An 18198-nucleotide genomic window follows, 5' to 3' on the forward strand; every position below is an offset into this window, starting at 1 on the left:
CAGGGGCTAGTCTCAGGATTTCTGTGATTCATCCACATCGGCACCCACGCAAAGGCTTTGGCGACTGCCACGGTCACGTTAAGGAATAAACACCGATTTGTAGTTGTTTTCTCTTCGAGGACGCCTAGCTTGCGCTTTCGCCACATCCTGGCAGGACCATATGCTTTGGTCTCATTGCCGTAGTGTTTGACGTTTGATTTCCATCGAAACCGAAATCCTGCTTGATTCCTCGTTGTCATCAACCAAGATCACCTTCTTTGTTTTTGATTTAGAGTGATGTGATGTCACTAGCATCGCAGACACCCTATTCTAACTCGCTCGGATTCCAAGTTTAATGCGTTCTTAAACATAACTCTCCACGGCTCCAAACTTGCAGCCTTCTTGCAACTGTCTCGGGGGCCTTCTGTTCCATATCTATACACAGTGACGCCACTTGGCAATATAACATGCCCTTTAATCAGATCAACATCACGAATCGCTAGGAGACGTCCCTTCAGCTACCTTCTCAGCACTCAGCGCTGCTATATATCCAGCATCTTTCGTGGACAGTGGCCTCTAAAATATCGCTACGCCGCCCCTCACCTTCGTGCTCCCCGTGGTCACTCGTCTTTCCTACTTTCTACCTCAAGATGTCTTTCTTCAACGGCGTAAAGAAAGCATGCCGATGCATTATGCAAGGTTCTTGTTCATAATCAACACAATGAACTTGCAGTTTACTGATGACCTCTACAGGATGTAGCGAATCCAACGAACAAACCAACGAATCTTCAAAACGATACAAAAACATCCGTTGGAAAAGGTCAGTTTTTCAGGAAGATTTTTTAAAATATTTGCCACTAAGCGCTGTCACAGAATATCTATTTCATCGCGGAGTCTTTCGTCCTCATCCGAGCGCGCAATTCGGCAGCGGCGGGAAGAAGCACTTCGGGATAGAGGTTTACTGCCCCCGCTTCGATCGACGACGAGCATATGCGGTCGGGAATCCCAATGGGATGCACGAACGCTTGTGGAAGAGATGGGTACAGGAAACGAACTGCGCGAGGATAAGATATGGCACGAAGATGAAGCACGCCCAGTCACGCAAGATGTACTACAGTGGCTCGCCGAAGTGGATGCGCACCGAGGGTCCATGGGAAGCGATATATCATATGCTGAAACGAGTTCCAGCCGTGGAGAAGGTTCGGATATATCCGCAGATATTACTCTCTCGCCACTGCTGGATAGGACCCCTGATGATTGTCGCCACTCTATGCGTCCTGGCGAGTGTCGGTCGAACGACGTACAATCTTCTACACCTTCTTCGCCGTCACTGTGCTCGTCTCTGACTTGTGCCACAGATTCCTCTTCAGTTTTCGAGAAGGGATACAAAGAAGGGGTTCAAATCGGCAGTTCGTCTCCGTTTATATTGAGACCATTACTCGATATTACCATTCATAGTCACGGCACCATTATGACGGAGACCAGTCATATTGAGGATGATGAAAGTAGGAGATTGACGGAACTTGCGTACTTGGCATGACTTTAACATTGTTGATTATGACTGCATCACGACTGTTTATTACTTATAATACATAATTCAGATTTGTTTTTTCGCCGTGGAGTGTGTGTGGAAGGACTTTAATCTTGGCAGAGCCAGCGCGGATTGATATTCGAAGGATACGGATTGGAGGCATAAGATATCTCAGATAATTCCAAGAAAAACAAGTTTAGTACTCAATGACTAGAATTTGAGGTCAAAAAGCACCCAACAAGATCGAAAATTGAGCAGCAAGCAGAACTTGAGCTGATCCAGAGAGAATCGGAACAGGAGCCGGGAATTGGCGGAGTAGCCTAGAATGGAGATGCCGGACCATTCCGAGAAGGAAGATTACGTCAGTGTTGTGGTTAAGGTCTTAAGCTTAGCTTAATTTAAGCCTTAAATGGCATTTAAGTTAACCCTTGATTGGCGAGGCCAATTTTCCTAAGGCTCAATTAACCTTAAGTGGAACTCCGGCACGGTTGCCGAAGAAGCCGGAGCGGCAAGACTCCCCTTCCTTCCTGGCACTTGACCCTTCCAGGGTATGAAAAATGGAGACACATGCATTCCACAGGTATATACTAGCTAGTCTAGGAAATAACGAGCCGTAAAATACCCTTAACGACCCAAAATCAGGTCGTCTATAGCCCCAACAATAGCTTTCCCCTACTGAGATTAACCTTAAGAAAATACCTTAATTACGGACTTAATTAAGGTTTAAGCCTTAAGAAAAAAAAAGTCCTTAATTAAGGCCTTAACCACAACACTGGATTACGTTAGCGTCACTGCCTTCAGTTTCCGTTCTCCATTTCGCATGAACTTTGTGTCGGGCATCGGTCAGGGATTCCTTTATTTCTGTGCTGCAAAATCTCTAGTACCGTATCTTGGGTGCATTCAGTCGCCGAATGGACATAGCGCCTTCTCGTCGAGGACTTAGACTCACACCAGGTGTTGAGCGGCGAGGATCGCAGCACAACCTACAAGCTTCCTAGGCTTAAATGAATGTCTTCGGTGGTTCATATATTTTTGGCGCAACTGAAATGTTTTTCCTTGTGTTATCATCTTCCTGTCATCTGCACCGTATCTAACTGGCACTCACTCGAAGGATCAGATACGGACGAATCGTTTCCTCGTTGCTATCCTACTCTCAACACGATGCTCTTCGGGTTCAGAGTGGTTGGTCCCAGACAATACTAGTATCGCTTGGCATTTGAGGGGAAATAAAAGTGCACTAAATATTCCAGACGGACAGCCCATTCATCAACATGCGATTCTCAGTCGTCGCTTTCATCCCTCTCGCCGTCCTCGTGGGCCCTGCCCTCTCTGGCACCGTCCAAACCAGAGGCGACTACGATGGCAAAGTCGATTACAACGATAAATACCACAAAGACAACGACCGCGAGTTTGGTGACCACAAGGACGACCGGTCGGAGAGGAAGAAGCCCAACAATAAATAACGCACCTGAGAGAGTACAAGAAAGACTTCAGGGGATGGAAGAATGGCAAGTACACCCCCTACAGCACCGGGTTTATCAAGAAGGACACCTTTGAGATCGGTACGCACCTCTCTTCTATGTTGTCCGAGTCCATTTTCACTTCTGCCTTCTGTTCAGATTGCAAGAAGCACGGTTGCAAGGACGACTACAAGTGCCACACTTGTCAAAGTACGTCTGATGTATATATTGGTTTCAGTATTTACCTGACCCCTTTTTTCAGTTTACTCGGAGGAGGAAGAAGCAGAGGAGTTCATGTGCGAGCTATTTGAAGAAAAATCATCGACATCCTGACCTGGGAGGACGATTGTGATGATAGCAAGTACTACGATGATAAGTACGACGGCAAGCACGACGACAAGTATGGCAGGAAGTATTACGACTCTTCATGCTGGAATGTCTACTACTGAGCTCCATGATGATTCTTTATTTCGGGAAATGCGGTGTTGTACATACAAAGTGCTACAAAGGGTCAACAATTCATTGGTATGCGGCGTTTTCGTTGTGGAGAGCGTCTGCTGCTGAATCTTCTAGGGCGTATCATACTGGCGGGTTAGAATTGCTTCTCCACTCCTACGGGTATTTCGACACGGCTGTCTGGTGCCACTTGCTCTCCCGATCGCAAAGGTTTGAGCCGCTCGGAACATATCAGTGAACGAGGTAAATTCGCCGGCCATACGTAGAACTTCACCTCTCACAAGCCATGTCTGGCGGTTATCAACAGTTTGAACTGTCTTTCGCCAATTTCCCTCCAGCATTTCTCAGATGTTAGTTTGAGCCGTTCGAAACGGTGAACGAGGTAAATTTGCCGTTCGTACGACAGGACTACTTTATCCTGATCTCAAACGTCACTGTTCTGAAACTTTACTTACGTCGTCAGCTATCCTTAGCAGCAAAAATTCAACGCAAAGGATGTCGAACATCGAGGTCGCTCCCCTCCGTACTAGACGCTATTTTTTGCGCGGATCGAGCCTAGGTCAAAACGTAGCCGCAAATCTTTTCAAGTGCGACCACACCAACCGCCATGAAACGTATTTCCTTCCAACATCATCACCTACGTCGCGCTCCTCTGAGATAGACGTCACAATCTCAGAGTAAATTGGCTACGGACCTCCATGTCCGCATGGTGTTGAAGTATAAAAAGGCTCCAGAAATGCCAGTAGCTCCCAGATAAACTCGCTATCCTTGTTTCTACAGTCACAATTACCAATATGCGTTTCTCACTTGCTGCTCTGATTCCCCTTGCCGTACTCGTCGCTCCCGTTCTCTCCGGCGTTATCAATGCCCGCGAGTTTGAGCGCAAGGGCGAACACCACAAAGGCGAACATCTCGCCAAAGTCAAGCACGTCAAAGGACACCACCATCATGGCAGAGACGTCGGCGGCAATGGTAGCGCCTGGAAGCCCACTTGGACTTGGTCTGGTAGCGGCAAGCAGTGCCCCTCGGACGTCCACAAAGACTGTCCTTGCCTGATGGATGTACGTCTGCTCCCAACTCTGCTCAGTCGCGATTTTCAACTTATTTTTGAACAGTCTGAATGCGGATTCAAATGCCCCCAACAGTGGCCCGTTACCAATTGTACCTGGGAACCAGTGTTTGAGAATAAGAGCGACTGGAAGGAATGGAAGTCGGGCAAGTACATTCCCATCACTACTGGGTATGTTAACAAGGCCACATCTGAGCTCGGTAAACCCATTTCCCCTGCTGCCAGTCTGCGCCTACTCACTGCTACAATCTAGACTGTAAGACCCTCTGCGAGGCTCACGAGAAATGTTACTCTTGCCAAGGTACGTCCAAGTCTCGCATTCATTGGACTCTCGTCTGACGGTTTTGCTAGTCTTCTCACCAGAGAAAAAGGAGCAGTCCATCTGCGCACTCTATGGGGAGTCCGTCGACATTGCGACCTGGAAGGCGGACTATGAGGCGGGGCACAGCGATCACAACGATCACTACGACACTTCTTGCTGGAATGCTCGGTACTAAGTGTGATATGCAGTTTAGGACTTTTACATTTCATAGGACTTTGTACATCTTGTTGTACGCGAATTAGTATTTTTTCCTCTCGAGTTATAAACGTCAGGACGATGGGAATGCTTTGTGAGTATGGGCACCATGATCCAGTTTACCACAAGTAGAACAGATATGCTGGCGACCTCGGGAACACTGCTCCAATGCATTTACCGATGTTGAAGTTGCGGCATGGCGTGGTTGAGCGATCCGCAGGCGTTGCTTTCTTCAAGGTGGAAGAAGACGCCTTGGCTTTCCTGTTAGGGAAAAGATACTCACCAAGAAGCTCAAGGTCAACACGCCCCCATCCTCCGTAGTCGCCGTGGATCATTTCGCGTCGTCGTCTAGTGAAGAACGCCATATGGTATGAGACGACCGCATGCCACTCGTATTCGGAAGCAATTCTCGCGAGATGAACAATGTAGCGGAAAAGCTGGACTGCAAGCAAGGCAGATTTCCCAGTCGGCTGGTTGTGCGTGATGAGAATGGAGAAGTAGGTGGACAGAGGAACAATGATGGAGCTGAGAGCCTTGCACTCCTTCAACGACAAATCATTGGGGTGCTCAGGAGCAGTACCGCTGTGCTCCAAAGTCTTCCATTCTGCGTTATAGTAAAGATAACGTGGGTCGAGTTTATACAGGTCAGAGCTGCGAAACTCATGTTGAATGATCGATGTAATTGTAGCCTCCTCGACCTCGGGAAAGAGCTTGAAAAGGGAAGGAGATGCACCAGCTGCAGAGTTGCCCGTTAGAGGGCTTATAAAAAGGGCAGAGGAACCTTGGGGCGCTGGTTGCTGCGTAAACTGAGATAGGGAATCGAGTTGAACTTCAGCTTGAAGCGCAGAGAGCTGTGACGAAAGAGCGGTGACCAGGTTTTTCAGCTTGTCGAAAGCCTCGAGTGTGACAGATGTGTTTGCAGCGGATTCCGACATAGTAGGACACGGTGAAAGTGGCAGTGGTGGCAATAGTTCTGAGGATCGGGAAATTCCGGACCGTAGTCCGAGGTCGTGGCTAGTTGAGAAAAGAATTTGTCTACACGTTACGAAGTACTGCAAGCAGTGAGTACAGTACGAAGGTGAGGAGAAGCTGTATGTAAACTTACCTGCAAGCACTAGATACAAAGGTGAGGATTCTTGCTGTTTGGTCTGTATACTATATAGTCGCATATAGTACAAGGGAAAGACAAAGACAAAAACAAATATCCGAAGAAGTAATGCGATGAAAAGCCACGTATCGAGACATGAAATTTGAAAAAGACATGAGATAAGCCATGTTGATCGGGCTTTTTTTTTGTTTTCAGCATTTATTAGCCGCCACAAGTAAACTGACTACTAACTTGACGCGGTGGAGATACCGGTCCTCAGGATCCCTTTCCCTCTTGTTCCGGTCCCTCCGTTCTTCCTTCTGAGTTCCCCTGGTGTTTCGACGTATGATGTGGAGTAGAGTAACGGACATGTATGGTACTTTTACGCCCGGTGGTGGGCTAATTGGTTTGAATCTGCGGTTGAGATGATCGGGCATTGACCCTGCTAATTTCTCGCGGTGATACACGATCACCAACTGACACGAACCCAAACAGCATACAAGATCTGCGCCGAAATGTAGCGCAATTAGATATGTTATCCATGAGTTCCAAGTCCGGTCTTGTTCCGTGATACTGACAAGCAGATCGCTACAGTCAAAATCCAAGCTCCTTTTCTCTCCACTGATAGCTAGCCCTCAGTGGGTCCTCTGCCAGATGATCATCATCAGGTTGGTCCGTCTCCTCTACTACCAAGTATCCCATATGCTTTGCATGACGCGGTCTCTTCATCGGTATGCCCAAATGCTCCCTCAAGAGCTTCGTTACATCCTCAGGATTGATGATCATATCCCGTCCCCCTGGGGAGCTAGGCTCAACCACCAACGCCGCATAGGTCTGAGAAAGTACCGGCGCTTCTTCGTATATTTCCATGGAGGTGAACGTTGTAGGCATCATCTCTATGACAAGCGTGCCTCGAGCCGCCCAGCGGTGATGATACATAGCTCCTCCATGAGGGCCTACAACCGCCATGACGTTCTCGTTGAAGTAGTCAAAGATTTCGGACAAAGAACCATATTGAGTTTCATCAAAGACGATTAGTTCTTCTCCCTTGCCTCGTTCTGCAAGCAGCGCATGGATGGCATCAAGAAGCGCATATTCGTTGAGTACCCTGCGTCCTCCGTTCTTAGCATGAATGTTGAATCGTATTATGTACATGATCTAGTCATTACGACATGGTGAGTAAGCAGAGGAAAGTAACCGATACCACCCACCTTATTCCTGGTAGAGGACTCCTTCATCGAATCAATCGCAAAAGCCTCGAGCGTCCTCAACGAGAGAAACGGATGAACCGAGACCGCCCGACACGAAAAGATCATATTCTCCGCATACACATCTGTGTTGACGCTGTGCAAGACGTGTTCATCGTCAAAGCCCAGTCTTTCCCAGAGCTGTTGCACGAACTGGTTGCCTTGCCGTCCTGTGATAACATATGGGAGATCACTGCCAAGGGTGAGATGTGCGCCCTGAGTGACTATATGAGTTATACGGTCCAGATGGTGTTGGAAGGAGGACAAGTTGGGTGAGGAGGCTATCATCGCATTTCGATATATGGTGGGGGGTTTGGACCTTCCCAGCAATTCAAGCGGGTCAAATATCTTGAGGCCGTCCGAAGAAACGAGGCTTGACATACACGAATCAGCCGACCAGCGGTCATAGACGTCTGAATGTCTGTATGAAACGTTTTCAAACACCTATAATTATAAATTATACCGTAAGGATCCTACGCAGGAAAGCACAATCTAACGCGCTCACAAAGTTATGCCCAGATTGTCCCTTATACACGAGCCAACCGTCATTCTGTAGCACCCCACGCTCTATGATTCTCATTGCAGCCCCCTTCCATCGTTCCTTATGTGCTTCCGAGGCAAAATAAGGCTGGCGAATCTCGAAAGACGGGTAGAGAAGCTCTTCTGCATAGAGGACCTTCTGTTCTAACCTTTGCGCTACGCACGGCGCGTAATGGCCTGGCATACCAAAGGTGCACTCGCTCAAGCTCAAGGGAACCCATGCAGTGCTCCGCACCAAAGAGTGATCTTCACTCGTTGACAATGGTAGAAAGTCTGCATATGTGTACGGTTTGACCTCAGATAGTCGCGCAGACTGGGATATGGCTCGCAGCGGCTGCACCTGATACTGAGGAGCGAGATAGCGCCCGATAATGTTGTGAAAGTTAAGGTATATAGTCCCGGACAAGAGAATGACATTTATGGAGACAAACGTGACGATAGGTATCGTCGTGCCATGATATCGAGACGAGAAAAGCAAGCAAAAAGGGCAGTGCATCACGGCTAATGATGACCGGTTAGTTGCTCTGGGCGGCTCCTATAGCGGTAAATTTGTTCCGCGTGCACGGATGAATATGGGTAAAGCTGAAAATTACTGGCGGATGTAGCGAGGTGTTGTACCGCCACTTCGGACCTGGAAAAGCGGTCAAGTACGCAAACGCTACGACGCTCAGCTGTCGCTATTCCTGAGCCAAGCAACCCCACGCGGTAGAGCAGAAGAACCCAATCGCAAGAAGTAGTGAGGCAAAGGCAAGACGAGTAGACGATAATCTGACTCTGCTCATATCTATGAGTCTGTATCCAGGGTTAAGCTCCTATGTCCTCTTGTTTGAATGGCATCACACAGGAGCAAGACCGCAGCAACGTAATGATCAAGTCGTATTTCTGAGCGATGTCAAGGAGATTAAGAAAGTCAGACGCCAGGATATGAAGGTCTCTACGGCAAATCGGCTGCCAGATAATAGGTCCAACTGAACAAGCGTATGTCCAAAGCTGGCAAGGAATCAAATGGTCGGACATATTCATCGAGGAAATGGACATCATAAATAATGAGCCAATCATCCAATGGCATCTCATCTCCCTGAGCCATAGCATAAACGACCGGGTGTGTGCTGCTTCTGAAATCACCGGCTAGAAGGTATTGGCGGAAGATGCCCTGGGTTTATACTGATCGGTATTTTCCGTGGAAGTCATTGACCCATAAGTGCAAAGAACAACCTGGAGAATGGGTAGTCGCATTTGGATGGATGAAGCTTGATACACTCACAGAAGACAGCAGGGCTTGGCTGAATGAGAAGGTAGAATGTTTTCCCCCCAGCGAATTGCCGGATGACAGTGGCCAAGCACTGTACAGCGGATCTCAAGATAACAAAGTAGTGGGTAGGCATAGCCAACGGCCTTTTCAATCATTTATCTGCTATACGTATGTAAGGCAAGATTGAAGAGACAAACACAGAAACTGTGGCATCCGTGAGACCCATCAATGGTGGAGATGAACCATGGTGGGTAGTGCCTATCGGCGTTCAGATCGAACCGGTTGCGGTCGAGTTTATACAAAAGTCCATCTTTTGTGGGAGCTGGCGTGGAATTGTAGACAAATAGCATATATGCCTCTATGTGGGTGGGTACATACAACTGCCAAGCACGATTAAACTTCTGGATGTCGCTGTAGCACAGATAAAATGACAAGTACCTTTAGGGCATTATGAAATGAATGGTATATGAGACGACATCTCCATACAGCTGTCGTGCACCTTCCATTCAAATTGTCTCTTTTGCCTTCTCTCTACTGAGTCGTCCCTTTCCCCGAGCCATCTCAACTTCGCCCCACATGGCTTTCGATTCATCAAAAATTAGCAGTTCTTCATCGTATTCCTGGAAGAACTTCGAGAACTCTAGATCCAACGTCTCGTCGTCGAGGCTCCGGATGGTATCTCGCACACCGGCAAAAAAGGCATCAAGAACAATGAGATTATGAAGCACCAATAGGGAATACGCCGACATCTCATGCGTATGCAACAGGTGATGTAAATATGCTCGTGTGAACGCTGGTCCAATCTCACCGCCATTTGGTGCATTCTCGTCTAAGTAGGAGTGGCTTATCCGTGCATGTGGGGAAACGGGTGAACAGGCTCCGCACATGCAGACAGGCACATCACCACTGTGAGCCGCTTGTCCGACGAAACAATTTGCCAATGGGGAGAAGTCTTCTGCATATGAGTGATCGAAAAGATTATGACCAAGATCCCGTTTGCCATTCGACCGTCGCCGAGTCCCGAAATTACCTACGGGGAAGGTGAAATCTAGCGCGATTCCGATGTCGGCAGCCCGTTGAGCCCACTGGGCATCGAAGAGGTCTACCCCAATTTGCTGAATAAGGGTCAACATCTCGTGAGGTGACTCTGCAGAGCTCACGAGACGGATTTTGTGCGCCGGTAGAGGGGATAGTGATGAGCGGAGTAGGGGAACAACATCAGATGTTTTGATGTCAGGATTTGTCGGAACAGGAGATGTGTCGATATTAATGGGTTCCGAAACGACTCCAGACAAGGCTAGACGAAGGGGGACCAAGTCCAATTGGTAACCTGTGACGCCTTCATCTAATGACTTTAGTGGCTTAACTGTGTCTGCATCTTTACCATGCAGGGTTTCTAGAAGGCTTTCAGAGAAAGCCGCTCTCGCTGCAATGCTGGCTCCTCCTCCGAGATGGACAAAGACGTTCAGTGGATGTAAGCCATCGATAGGTTGAAGGAAGTGGGTTAACCAAGTAAAGGATCGCTCAATGCTTTTCGTTAGCCGTTTCTGAGAATAAGGTGGTGGTGTGAAGGGGGTATCAGACAATGGCACGACGATATCGGGTTTGCAGGCTAGGACATATGATCGCCATTCATCCGGTGAGACCTACAACACCGAAAAATAAGCCCGTAAAGAATAAATAGTATCGTAGGGCGCGCACCTTACGAACGCCACGGATACTATTGGCTGAAACGAAAGCATTTCCGTTCGGAGGCACCTCCCGTCCATCATGAGGATCCCGAAGGGACATCGAGACCACAAATTTATCGACAGGATATCCAAGAAAACGATGCAGAGGATCCTGTCCGGTCTGTAGGGTTGGTACGGGAGGCTTATGCTCTAGGCTATGATACAATGAAGGTGCGAAGCGTCAAATGAGAACTACGGCAGCTCACCATATCAACCGACGGACTCACAACGTCTCGAATGGAACGTGCACCCAGCGCACAGCTGAGCATTGCTTGTGTTGATCTCTGGAAAGATGAGGTATAACGCCGCGCGACGTGTTCACAAGTAGTCCAGGGGTGTCAATATTGATTTTATCAACGCCATTGCGCGTCAGCGAGACGTTTCCTACGCGAGGAGAAAACAAGGATTTCGATATACCTGTTTGCGCAATAGTGAAGGATAAGGAGCATGACTGCCTCGACGTCGACATGGACAGTGGTCAAGGTTTTCTCAGCCAGGCTGCTGACAAACATCGGATGTCGGAGCCGGTACCGACTACCGAGATATGTATGTGACTGATATAAAGGATAGGTCTAATAGGTATACGATGTCTAACTGGCAAAATCACTATCCAACCGAGTGATAAGCCTCAAGATAGTGTTTATCTGCTCTACCGCAATGGGTATCGATAGCTTGCTCCACCCACCATCCACCATTGCCGCCCATAAATAGTCTGGCTGAGGTATAATTCTATGGCGATAAAAGTCAGATAGAACAATATCAGATGATTGATAATTCTTACCCGAGTGTTGGGAGTTTGGAACGGCCCATTGTGCTACTACCGCCTGCTCCGTACCTTGGAATGTTACAATTACCAACAGCGTCCCGAATGAAGCACAGAAACGCGTACCATCTGGACCTAACACCATCAACTGTCCGGGGATAGAGAAGGGCCATTCGGATATCTTGGTCAATGCCCTCCAGCGAGTGCATGTATGAATGCCGAAGTAATGTACTACGAGACGAGTTATTTCTGAGAGGGCGGCGGAGATTTGAGGTGGACAAGATAGCGACAATAACGGCACTTACGCCATAGTCCACATAGGCTCAATCTTTCCTGTCGCTTTGTATTCCGGAGCTCCGTTGCTAAAATCGTCCTTCCATTCAGTCGCTCCAAAATGTTCACAAACAACTGCTGCTACAGCATTTGTCAATAGCTCCGGACGCTCTTTCATCCAGAGTGTTTCACTCAGATGACCACCGGACATGTGCCCTGTCGTAATAACGAAACTAAACCGCCGATAAAATCAGTCACACCATAAGATGATGAGATGAAAGCGTACTCAATATTGATTCTTGGCCGATGGCGCGCAAAGTATTCCGCCATCGTAAGGAGTAGAATGGGACCTGACGCGCAACGTGTGGCGATTCATTATTTGACAATGGGTATCAGAAAATTAACGTGACCCACCATTTTCTTCGATGATTGAAGGCCCATCACCTATTCTCTACACTTAGATCATTGTTTGAGTCTCCATGAGACGCACTTACTATGAGTATACACAATGATGGTTTCATTACCGCCTGCAATACCCGCCAAGTGCCCAATAACAGTCTGAGTTGACGAGTTATAACTTGGCGCGTCCAAGACCACAGTCGCCGTGTCCACTTCGGCATCCGTGAGTAGTTGGCGTATCGTCTCTCCTGTGGAGTTTCCGACGTATAGAGCAGGAACCTCGTTTGGTACGTACTGGTCCTCGGAACCGTCATTCGGTAGGAACTGCAAAGCAGCATTATCGTCTGAAGTATGAACCCAAGACGCCACAACAGCAGATACACCCCGAGCTTTCATATCCGTCCAGTTCAAGGTTTTTGCTGATTGCCAATGCGGGTTGGTCAGATTTCCAAGCTATCGGGCGATTATTAATTTAGAACGGCGTAACAAAATTGAACACACTTCTGGGATATCGCCAGGATCAACATTAGAACTGAGTTTACGGGAAAGCTTTAGTACACATCCAATGAGACACATTTTTAGGCTTCTTACCCAAGTAAGCTATAACCAGGTAATGAATAGTTCCTTGTTGGACTTGGGTTGTCGAAAAACAGAACAGTCCCAGGAGTTTCTGACCGGAGCTGAGTTAGGTTGAGCGTGCTTTCATCGGCAGTCTCATCTGGATAGAGACCAAAAGTTCCTCCGTCGATCATAGGTGCTGTAACTCCCTCCAACCCGCTATCGCCACTGTACGGCCAGTATCCTGTAGTAGGCAGTGCGATAGAGGAACCATTACGAAGATTAAGTGTGAGTGACCACCATCGCGCATCCCATCTGCATAACGAATAGACAGTCAGTATAGTGTGGCTGAAAAAAAAATTCATTCACCTATTGATAGTATAATTTAGCGTGTCGACTGTCAGACCTGCAATTCGCATGGATCTTGCAACAGAGTCCGTTAGTGTGTTCTGGTTGTCGCTACCCGCTACATCATAGGTCCACGTCAGAACGACGACAAGACAATGAGTTCAACATACTCCATCGCGGGCCTCTGAGATTAGTTTGGTACAGCCTGTCGCTGAGTAACTGCTGGAGCCGTTGATCAAGCTCTTGGGCACAGACTCCAGCCCAGGAGGCTGAAAGCAGGAGAAGAGCTGTCCAGAGGAGCATTGTGTCGCGGTGAAGGAGAGCACACATCGAAATACCATGTGGCTCCTACTTATACTGAAGCGAATCAGCGGCGCCGAGAGATAAGAATAGAAAGCACAACCGTACATCGGAGACAGAAGCAAAAGGACCCACTGCTTTTGTCAGAAATCATTTTGAGACCCGATTTTCAACAAGTGACGGTATGACAGTCGATCCAAGGCGGGGTGATGACGTCATACTGTTCGGTGAATAGCACTGAGTAAATCATAAGGTTTGCGACAACGGGAGAGAATGCTGAACGGACAGCATAGCTTTGATATATTATACGATGGACGTATAGCGTAGTTGGTCTTACGCCCTCAGCAAAACATAGCTAGAGAGAGAGACTGACCATTCGAACTGTCAAAACATATAACGGTGCCTGTTCCTCGAGAAGGAAAGTCAAAAATAGCGTATCTTTAAGCTAATCAGAAAGCTTCAGAATATTCTCCCGATTGGTGAAGCTCGGGGGTAGCCACTATGAAAGCCAAGACGTCTTTATCCGCAACGTCTTGGCGTACAAGTTGGTGGAAGAGTATATCGAGTTGCGACATCCTAGGATTGATCCTCAAGGCCTCATGGATCATCGTATTAGGGAAAACGAGAGTGGTATATAGCTTGCTTTAGTAGATAGTGAAAGGCCTTCAAAGTTATCATGCAAACCATTCGCATGATACTAAGTCATCTTCACCAATTGAGGGATTGTATCATCAACGAAAGCACCGATTGATTAGGCATGGCTTCGGCGCCATCTCTACAGCATCGTACGTAGCAGCAAAATTTAGACGTTGGCTAAGCCCGAGCCCGTACATGTGGTGCACAACTCTATAGGATATAATAAGATTTTTGAAAATTTCCCGGGATTATTACATACATCATATATTCCCGGGGGTATGAACAAACTTATGCCGCGCCCGCCTCTGCCTCTGCAGCTCTTTGCAGTCTCCGGGCTTTTTTGGCAGCGTTGGCAGCAGCAGCCTTCTGCTTCTTCGCCTCAGCCCTAGCAGCCTAGTCGACAGATTAATACAGCAAGGACGAAACATAGTACAGACATACCTTCTCCTCCTCCTCTTTCTTCTTCTTTTCCGCCTCTTCTTCGGCCTTATTCTTCCCTTTAGGCGTGTTCGCTCCTGATGCTGGAGCAGACCTTGCGGCCTTCTTCAATTCTTTTGCTTCTTTCTCTTCTTGTTTGATGCGCTTGATGCGAGGATCCAAACTGCGACCGCAGACATTCAGAAAACTTGTATACTGTTACGCCTGGAGCCACCGACCTCAGAGTATGATCAACTATTTTCCTCACACGAGCGATGTCTTCTTTCTTGCGCCTAGCACGCTCACTCTTGTTCTTCTTTTCGGTATAGCGCTTATCATCACGGCTACAGTCAAGAGAAACTGTCGTCATTCGAAATTCGGAACAAGAAAAAGGGTATCACGAACCTGTCACTGCCTTCATTGACCTCCTTGTCATACCATTCGAAACTCCGCCAACTATCAAAGTTGTACCAGAAATCGTAGAAGCTTTCCACATGTTGCTTGTTGGCGTCGATGCTGCCAAGCATAGGTACTGGCTGTTTCTTCGAAAACCTGGCCTCCCGCTCGAAAATGGGCGTGAAAGCTTGGATGAAGTCCTGCTTGTTTGCCTTCATCGACTGTGCCGTAGGGAGGTCTTCTTCCAGTTCCTCCAGCAGCTGGGGATCGGCGGAATCGAATTGTCTGCGCTTCTCAGGGTTAGTGAGGACCTCGTGGGCTTTTTGGATGCATTTGAAAAAGGCATCATCGTTGGTGTTGAGATTGATTCCGGTGAGGAGAGAGGTGGTACTCGGCGGAGTCGACATCGTGACTTTCTTGTCAGGGTGATGTTTTAAGACCTTCTTTCGGTCTATTTCAAAGAAAAAGCTGTTAATGCAAAATGAAAATAAAAGTGGGAGGAACACATACGAGCAATCTTGATTTGTTCAGGCATAGCTTTGAACCTAAGATGAGAAAGTCCCAGCACGGCATAATGATCTTGTTTCTGTTGATAAGATTAGAGACGGGGAACGTCTGCAGGGTAACCATGCAATACCTTCCACTCTTTGGGATCTAGCGCCAAGAGCTCTTCCGTTTCCGGTTCATCGCCAACGCCCAAATCGTCTTCGCCATTTGAAGACGCGCCTTTGAGCTCTTCAAGTCGTTGACGTTTTTTCTCATTGTGGAAATCGTGCTTCAAGAAGGAACCTTGATGGTGAATGGTTAATCGAAGATGTTCGATGAATGCGGGGCCTGCGGGCAAGAGCCGTCGTTTTTTGAAGGATGAGAGTTGCGACACTGGAGCATCGGGAGCCGTGTAAGTCTTCGGTAACGGGTTCGTCTGTATCGTCGCCATCCTGAACTCGACGCGCAAAGAAAAAATATGAGGAGGAGTACGTAATCAGACAGCTGCCGATGGTAGTTGAATCGGAGAATATCGGAGTCTTAAAGTGCGTCGGGAATCGGGAATCCCGTACTTGCCGCCGGTTTGAGTTTTGTGGATGAAATTTGGAAGGCGATATCGATACATGCATCATTTCAAGCTATGACTGCAGGTTAGTAGTTAGCTCTGACAAACTGCTTTTTGACACCCTGAGTACTCGTTGACAGAGGCGGCCGTTTCACTTTGAATTTCATGTTAGTTTCATGCTTTCCATTTCAGTGGTACTACGTCCGACGAAATCTCTCACAATCTCCATGGAATAAATCCTTCGAGCTGCGAAAGGCGCCTATCCGAGGCCTCTCCCACAACGGGAATCGGAATCCCTGGATCAAACCGACCCTAGACCACAGTGGGATTTGAGCATCTGCATCCACTTGTCCGATAATTATGCAATGTGGCTGAAACGAAGCGTTGAATGAGTTGCTTTTTCTTTCCAGTGGTCTTGGATATTATTGCCTTGACCTGTGCTGAGAGAATTCTTAAGCAATAGAAAATGACTGACGTTATCTGCTCTGAAAATACCTTGGTCATGTAGTATAAGTATACACCAAGCGCCTATTGAATATCAGTGGTGTCATGTCTTGTCCATAGGTGTCATTAACACCATACAAGTCGAGCCAGCGGCCATCGGATCGAGAGTGATAGCTCCGCCGAATGGCCAAAGTCCGCGCTTATGAAGGCAGGGCGAAAGAGATAGACGAATAAATACATCTACAGGGTCGATAGCTTGTGCTCTGATTCGAGATATGAAAACCCTCGGTGTTCGAACACCACGGAATATAACATTTGCAAGTGTCTAATGATACAACGATGCTTTGATGAAACAAGATCCTGAAAACCGAGAATAGGCAAGAAATAAACAAAAAAAAATGTGCATAGTGGATATACGATGCGCAAGAAAACACGAGTCAGGATCACAGCTTCGACATATCTGGCTGCATTTTATTCAGGAAAGCCGAAGCGATGATCCTCCCGGTGTCTTTGTTGACAACCTGAAGATGATTTTAACACGAAACCGAAAATAAGGGACAGAATGTCAACGTACCTCACACTGAGACGTCATAACTCTTTTGCCTAATGATACCGATGTACTTATGATGCGAATGCGAGCGCCCCTGATGACGCGGTCAGAACGTGTTGAAAAACCTTGAAACACGGACTCACAAAAATGCGGGGGAATGGAAGACAACGTTCATCCCTTGTGTCACGCCAACGCCGTTGGAGCCTTGCACTAAACCGAGGACGACTAGTGGGGTGCTGCAGCAACTGATTTGGCACCGTCGCATCAGAACTACAGGCTTCCTCCCAGAATTCATATAACTTACTTGTCTATGAGATATGCTATGCAGCCGCCATGGAGCATGCCAGCACCGTTTAACATATCTGTGAATGAATAGCACACGTTTAGTGGAGCTTTAATGCATCAAGATGAACCGAACGTACTTTTACTAACGACGACTTCTGCGATTGTGGTTGCTTCAAGCCGGCCATGATGTTCCAGGCGTCTGTCGACGTTGATATCGACAAACTTGACATCTTTGCCGGCGTGGTAACCGAAACAATCCTCATCTCCAACACCATATGAAAAATACGTGTTGTAGTTGAGCCGTTTAATATCGTCACTGACATTTCCTGTCGTCGCAGAGGTGTCGCCGTGATCAGGCAACGAGGCGGGATCTACCCAAGTGGGGGCCTCTGGGGTCATTCTCGACGATCGAGAAGATGGAACGGAAAGTGGTGTTTCTGTTGAGGTTGAAGCAGAAGCGTGCAGTCTACCAGCAGACATGGTAAAAGGTCAAAGAAAAACAAGAGGCTGGATCCGGGGGTTGCTAGAATTGAGAGACGGATTATGATGGACTGTGGGACCAGCTTTTATATCGAGTTTATATTACGGAGTGGGAGACAGAAGTATGGAAGCTACACGTGCCTGGACCCATTTGGTGAAGGTCTTCACAAGATTCAGAGGTTATCCACGGAATCAGAACTTCTTGGACAGATTTCTCCGCGCGACTAAAGAAGTAACTTCCCGGGAATGGATACCGTGGTTATAGCCGATGGATTTTCTGCGGATCCCTATAAGAGATAACGACGGAGGGTACCCGCGAATCAGAAAGCCGAACAGCAGGCACAGTTTGATTCTTCCCCCAATAACAGCGAGGAGCGAGCGGATATTTGGGCCCCAGGGTACGGATACCAGAGTAACCTATCAGATGGAC

The 18198-nt window shown here is 47.7% G+C and overlaps 10 protein-coding genes across 10 annotated transcripts; 3 read left to right on the forward strand and 7 right to left on the reverse strand.

Annotated features, from left to right (window-relative positions):
• The first annotated feature begins 434 nt into the window (after positions 1 to 434).
• EV420DRAFT_25522 (uncharacterized protein) lies at positions 435 to 1598 on the forward strand. The gene is made up of 3 exons (XM_060481429.1): positions 435 to 678; positions 733 to 799; positions 853 to 1598. Exons 1-3 carry the CDS (start codon positions 630 to 632, stop codon positions 1517 to 1519), a joined length of 783 nt encoding a protein of 260 aa, XP_060339139.1. The 5' UTR covers positions 435 to 629; the 3' UTR covers positions 1520 to 1598.
• A 1183-nt stretch (positions 1599 to 2781) lies between these two features.
• On the forward strand, positions 2782 to 3419 carry EV420DRAFT_1472594 (uncharacterized protein; the record flags this gene model as incomplete). The annotated part of the gene is made up of 5 exons (XM_060469061.1): positions 2782 to 2942; positions 3005 to 3072; positions 3130 to 3180; positions 3233 to 3266; positions 3329 to 3419. 5 exons carry the CDS (start codon positions 2782 to 2784, stop codon positions 3417 to 3419), a joined length of 405 nt encoding a protein of 134 aa, XP_060339140.1.
• A 555-nt stretch (positions 3420 to 3974) lies between these two features.
• On the forward strand, positions 3975 to 5062 carry EV420DRAFT_26079 (uncharacterized protein). Its single transcript, XM_060481457.1, has 4 exons — positions 3975 to 4487; positions 4542 to 4695; positions 4749 to 4796; positions 4847 to 5062. The coding sequence occupies exons 1-4, from the start codon at positions 4221 to 4223 to the stop codon at positions 4990 to 4992; spliced, it is 615 nt and encodes a 204-aa protein (XP_060339141.1). The 5' UTR covers positions 3975 to 4220; the 3' UTR covers positions 4993 to 5062.
• A 201-nt stretch (positions 5063 to 5263) lies between these two features.
• EV420DRAFT_1235369 (uncharacterized protein) lies at positions 5264 to 5734 on the reverse strand (the record flags this gene model as incomplete). The annotated part of the gene is made up of 1 exon (XM_060466579.1): positions 5264 to 5734. A coding segment is annotated over one exon (471 nt), but the record flags the coding sequence as incomplete, so codon positions are not given.
• A 730-nt stretch (positions 5735 to 6464) lies between these two features.
• On the reverse strand, positions 6465 to 8536 carry EV420DRAFT_25662 (uncharacterized protein). The gene is made up of 3 exons (XM_060481444.1): positions 7852 to 8536; positions 7311 to 7790; positions 6465 to 7257 (listed from the first exon to the last, which is right to left on the reverse strand). Exons 1-3 carry the CDS (start codon positions 8380 to 8382, stop codon positions 6694 to 6696), a joined length of 1575 nt encoding a protein of 524 aa, XP_060339143.1. The 5' UTR covers positions 8383 to 8536; the 3' UTR covers positions 6465 to 6693.
• Positions 8537 to 9626: 1090 nt separating this feature from the next.
• On the reverse strand, positions 9627 to 11809 carry EV420DRAFT_25669 (tRNA-guanine(15) transglycosylase-like protein). Its single transcript, XM_060481445.1, has 5 exons — positions 11758 to 11809; positions 11650 to 11703; positions 11096 to 11597; positions 10840 to 11023; positions 9627 to 10784 (listed from the first exon to the last, which is right to left on the reverse strand). The coding sequence occupies exons 3-5, from the start codon at positions 11335 to 11337 to the stop codon at positions 9645 to 9647; spliced, it is 1566 nt and encodes a 521-aa protein (XP_060339144.1). The 5' UTR covers positions 11338 to 11597; positions 11650 to 11703; positions 11758 to 11809; the 3' UTR covers positions 9627 to 9644.
• EV420DRAFT_25546 (uncharacterized protein) lies at positions 11298 to 12849 on the reverse strand. Its single transcript, XM_060481434.1, has 7 exons — positions 12399 to 12849; positions 12319 to 12348; positions 12191 to 12254; positions 11937 to 12137; positions 11758 to 11862; positions 11650 to 11703; positions 11298 to 11597 (listed from the first exon to the last, which is right to left on the reverse strand). The coding sequence occupies exons 1-7, from the start codon at positions 12697 to 12699 to the stop codon at positions 11459 to 11461; spliced, it is 894 nt and encodes a 297-aa protein (XP_060339145.1). The 5' UTR covers positions 12700 to 12849; the 3' UTR covers positions 11298 to 11458.
• Positions 12850 to 12890: 41 nt separating this feature from the next.
• Positions 12891 to 13512, reverse strand: EV420DRAFT_1258631 (uncharacterized protein; the record flags this gene model as incomplete). Its single annotated transcript, XM_060466904.1, has 3 exons — positions 12891 to 13176; positions 13231 to 13327; positions 13380 to 13512. 3 exons carry the CDS (start codon positions 13510 to 13512, stop codon positions 12891 to 12893), a joined length of 516 nt encoding a protein of 171 aa, XP_060339146.1.
• Positions 13513 to 14011: 499 nt separating this feature from the next.
• Positions 14012 to 16121, reverse strand: EV420DRAFT_25598 (DnaJ-domain-containing protein). Its single transcript, XM_060481439.1, has 7 exons — positions 15596 to 16121; positions 15469 to 15544; positions 14968 to 15409; positions 14802 to 14906; positions 14587 to 14746; positions 14405 to 14538; positions 14012 to 14355 (listed from the first exon to the last, which is right to left on the reverse strand). Exons 1-6 carry the CDS (start codon positions 15893 to 15895, stop codon positions 14434 to 14436), a joined length of 1188 nt encoding a protein of 395 aa, XP_060339147.1. The 5' UTR covers positions 15896 to 16121; the 3' UTR covers positions 14012 to 14355; positions 14405 to 14433.
• Positions 16122 to 16896: 775 nt separating this feature from the next.
• EV420DRAFT_1616033 (HotDog domain-containing protein) lies at positions 16897 to 17687 on the reverse strand (the record flags this gene model as incomplete). The annotated part of the gene is made up of 5 exons (XM_060475086.1): positions 16897 to 16974; positions 17028 to 17097; positions 17147 to 17248; positions 17308 to 17365; positions 17426 to 17687. 5 exons carry the CDS (start codon positions 17685 to 17687, stop codon positions 16897 to 16899), a joined length of 570 nt encoding a protein of 189 aa, XP_060339148.1.
• Between the last annotated feature and the right edge of the window lie 511 nt (positions 17688 to 18198).

This window comes from Desarmillaria tabescens (genome assembly GCF_030435595.1).
Source record: "Desarmillaria tabescens strain CCBAS 213 chromosome Unknown EV420scaffold_1, whole genome shotgun sequence".
NCBI lineage: Eukaryota > Fungi > Basidiomycota > Agaricomycetes > Agaricales > Physalacriaceae > Desarmillaria > Desarmillaria tabescens.

What these genes read in the sequence shown, in the direction of transcription:
- EV420DRAFT_25522 (XM_060481429.1), top strand. Translation starts at nt 630, where the DNA reads ATGTCTTTCTTCAACGGCGTAAAGAAAGCATGCCGATGCATTATGCAA. An exon ending in ATGCCGATGCATTATGCAAG is followed by an intron (nt 679 to 732) that starts GTTCTTGTTCAT and finishes TGACCTCTACAG; the next exon opens with GATGTAGCGAATCCAACGAA. An exon ending in AAAAACATCCGTTGGAAAAG is followed by an intron (nt 800 to 852) that starts GTCAGTTTTTCA and finishes GCGCTGTCACAG; the next exon opens with AATATCTATTTCATCGCGGA.
- EV420DRAFT_26079 (XM_060481457.1), top strand. Translation starts at nt 4,221, where the DNA reads ATGCGTTTCTCACTTGCTGCTCTGATTCCCCTTGCCGTACTCGTCGCT. An exon ending in ACTGTCCTTGCCTGATGGAT is followed by an intron (nt 4,488 to 4,541) that starts GTACGTCTGCTC and finishes ATTTTTGAACAG; the next exon opens with TCTGAATGCGGATTCAAATG. An exon ending in GAAATGTTACTCTTGCCAAG is followed by an intron (nt 4,797 to 4,846) that starts GTACGTCCAAGT and finishes CGGTTTTGCTAG; the next exon opens with TCTTCTCACCAGAGAAAAAG.
- EV420DRAFT_25662 (XM_060481444.1), bottom strand. Translation starts at nt 8,382, where the DNA reads ATGCACTGCCCTTTTTGCTTGCTTTTCTCGTCTCGATATCATGGCACG. An exon ending in GACAATCTGGGCATAACTTT is followed by an intron (nt 7,791 to 7,851) that starts GTGAGCGCGTTA and finishes TTATAATTATAG; the next exon opens with GTGTTTGAAAACGTTTCATA. An exon ending in AGTCCTCTACCAGGAATAAG is followed by an intron (nt 7,258 to 7,310) that starts GTGGGTGGTATC and finishes CGTAATGACTAG; the next exon opens with ATCATGTACATAATACGATT.
- EV420DRAFT_25669 (XM_060481445.1), bottom strand. Translation starts at nt 11,337, where the DNA reads ATGTCGACGTCGAGGCAGTCATGCTCCTTATCCTTCACTATTGCGCAA. An exon ending in CACGTTCCATTCGAGACGTT is followed by an intron (nt 11,024 to 11,095) that starts GTGAGTCCGTCG and finishes ATTGTATCATAG; the next exon opens with CCTAGAGCATAAGCCTCCCG. An exon ending in GTATCCGTGGCGTTCGTAAG is followed by an intron (nt 10,785 to 10,839) that starts GTGCGCGCCCTA and finishes TCGGTGTTGTAG; the next exon opens with GTCTCACCGGATGAATGGCG.
- EV420DRAFT_25546 (XM_060481434.1), bottom strand. Translation starts at nt 12,699, where the DNA reads ATGAAAGCTCGGGGTGTATCTGCTGTTGTGGCGTCTTGGGTTCATACT. An exon ending in TTCAATCATCGAAGAAAATG is followed by an intron (nt 12,255 to 12,318) that starts GTGGGTCACGTT and finishes GTTGCGCGTCAG; the next exon opens with GTCCCATTCTACTCCTTACG. An exon ending in CGGCCAAGAATCAATATTGA is followed by an intron (nt 12,138 to 12,190) that starts GTACGCTTTCAT and finishes TCGGCGGTTTAG; the next exon opens with TTTCGTTATTACGACAGGGC.
- EV420DRAFT_25598 (XM_060481439.1), bottom strand. Translation starts at nt 15,895, where the DNA reads ATGGCGACGATACAGACGAACCCGTTACCGAAGACTTACACGGCTCCC. An exon ending in GTCAATGAAGGCAGTGACAG is followed by an intron (nt 14,907 to 14,967) that starts GTTCGTGATACC and finishes TCTTGACTGTAG; the next exon opens with CCGTGATGATAAGCGCTATA. An exon ending in ATAGTTGATCATACTCTGAG is followed by an intron (nt 14,747 to 14,801) that starts GTCGGTGGCTCC and finishes CTGCGGTCGCAG; the next exon opens with TTTGGATCCTCGCATCAAGC.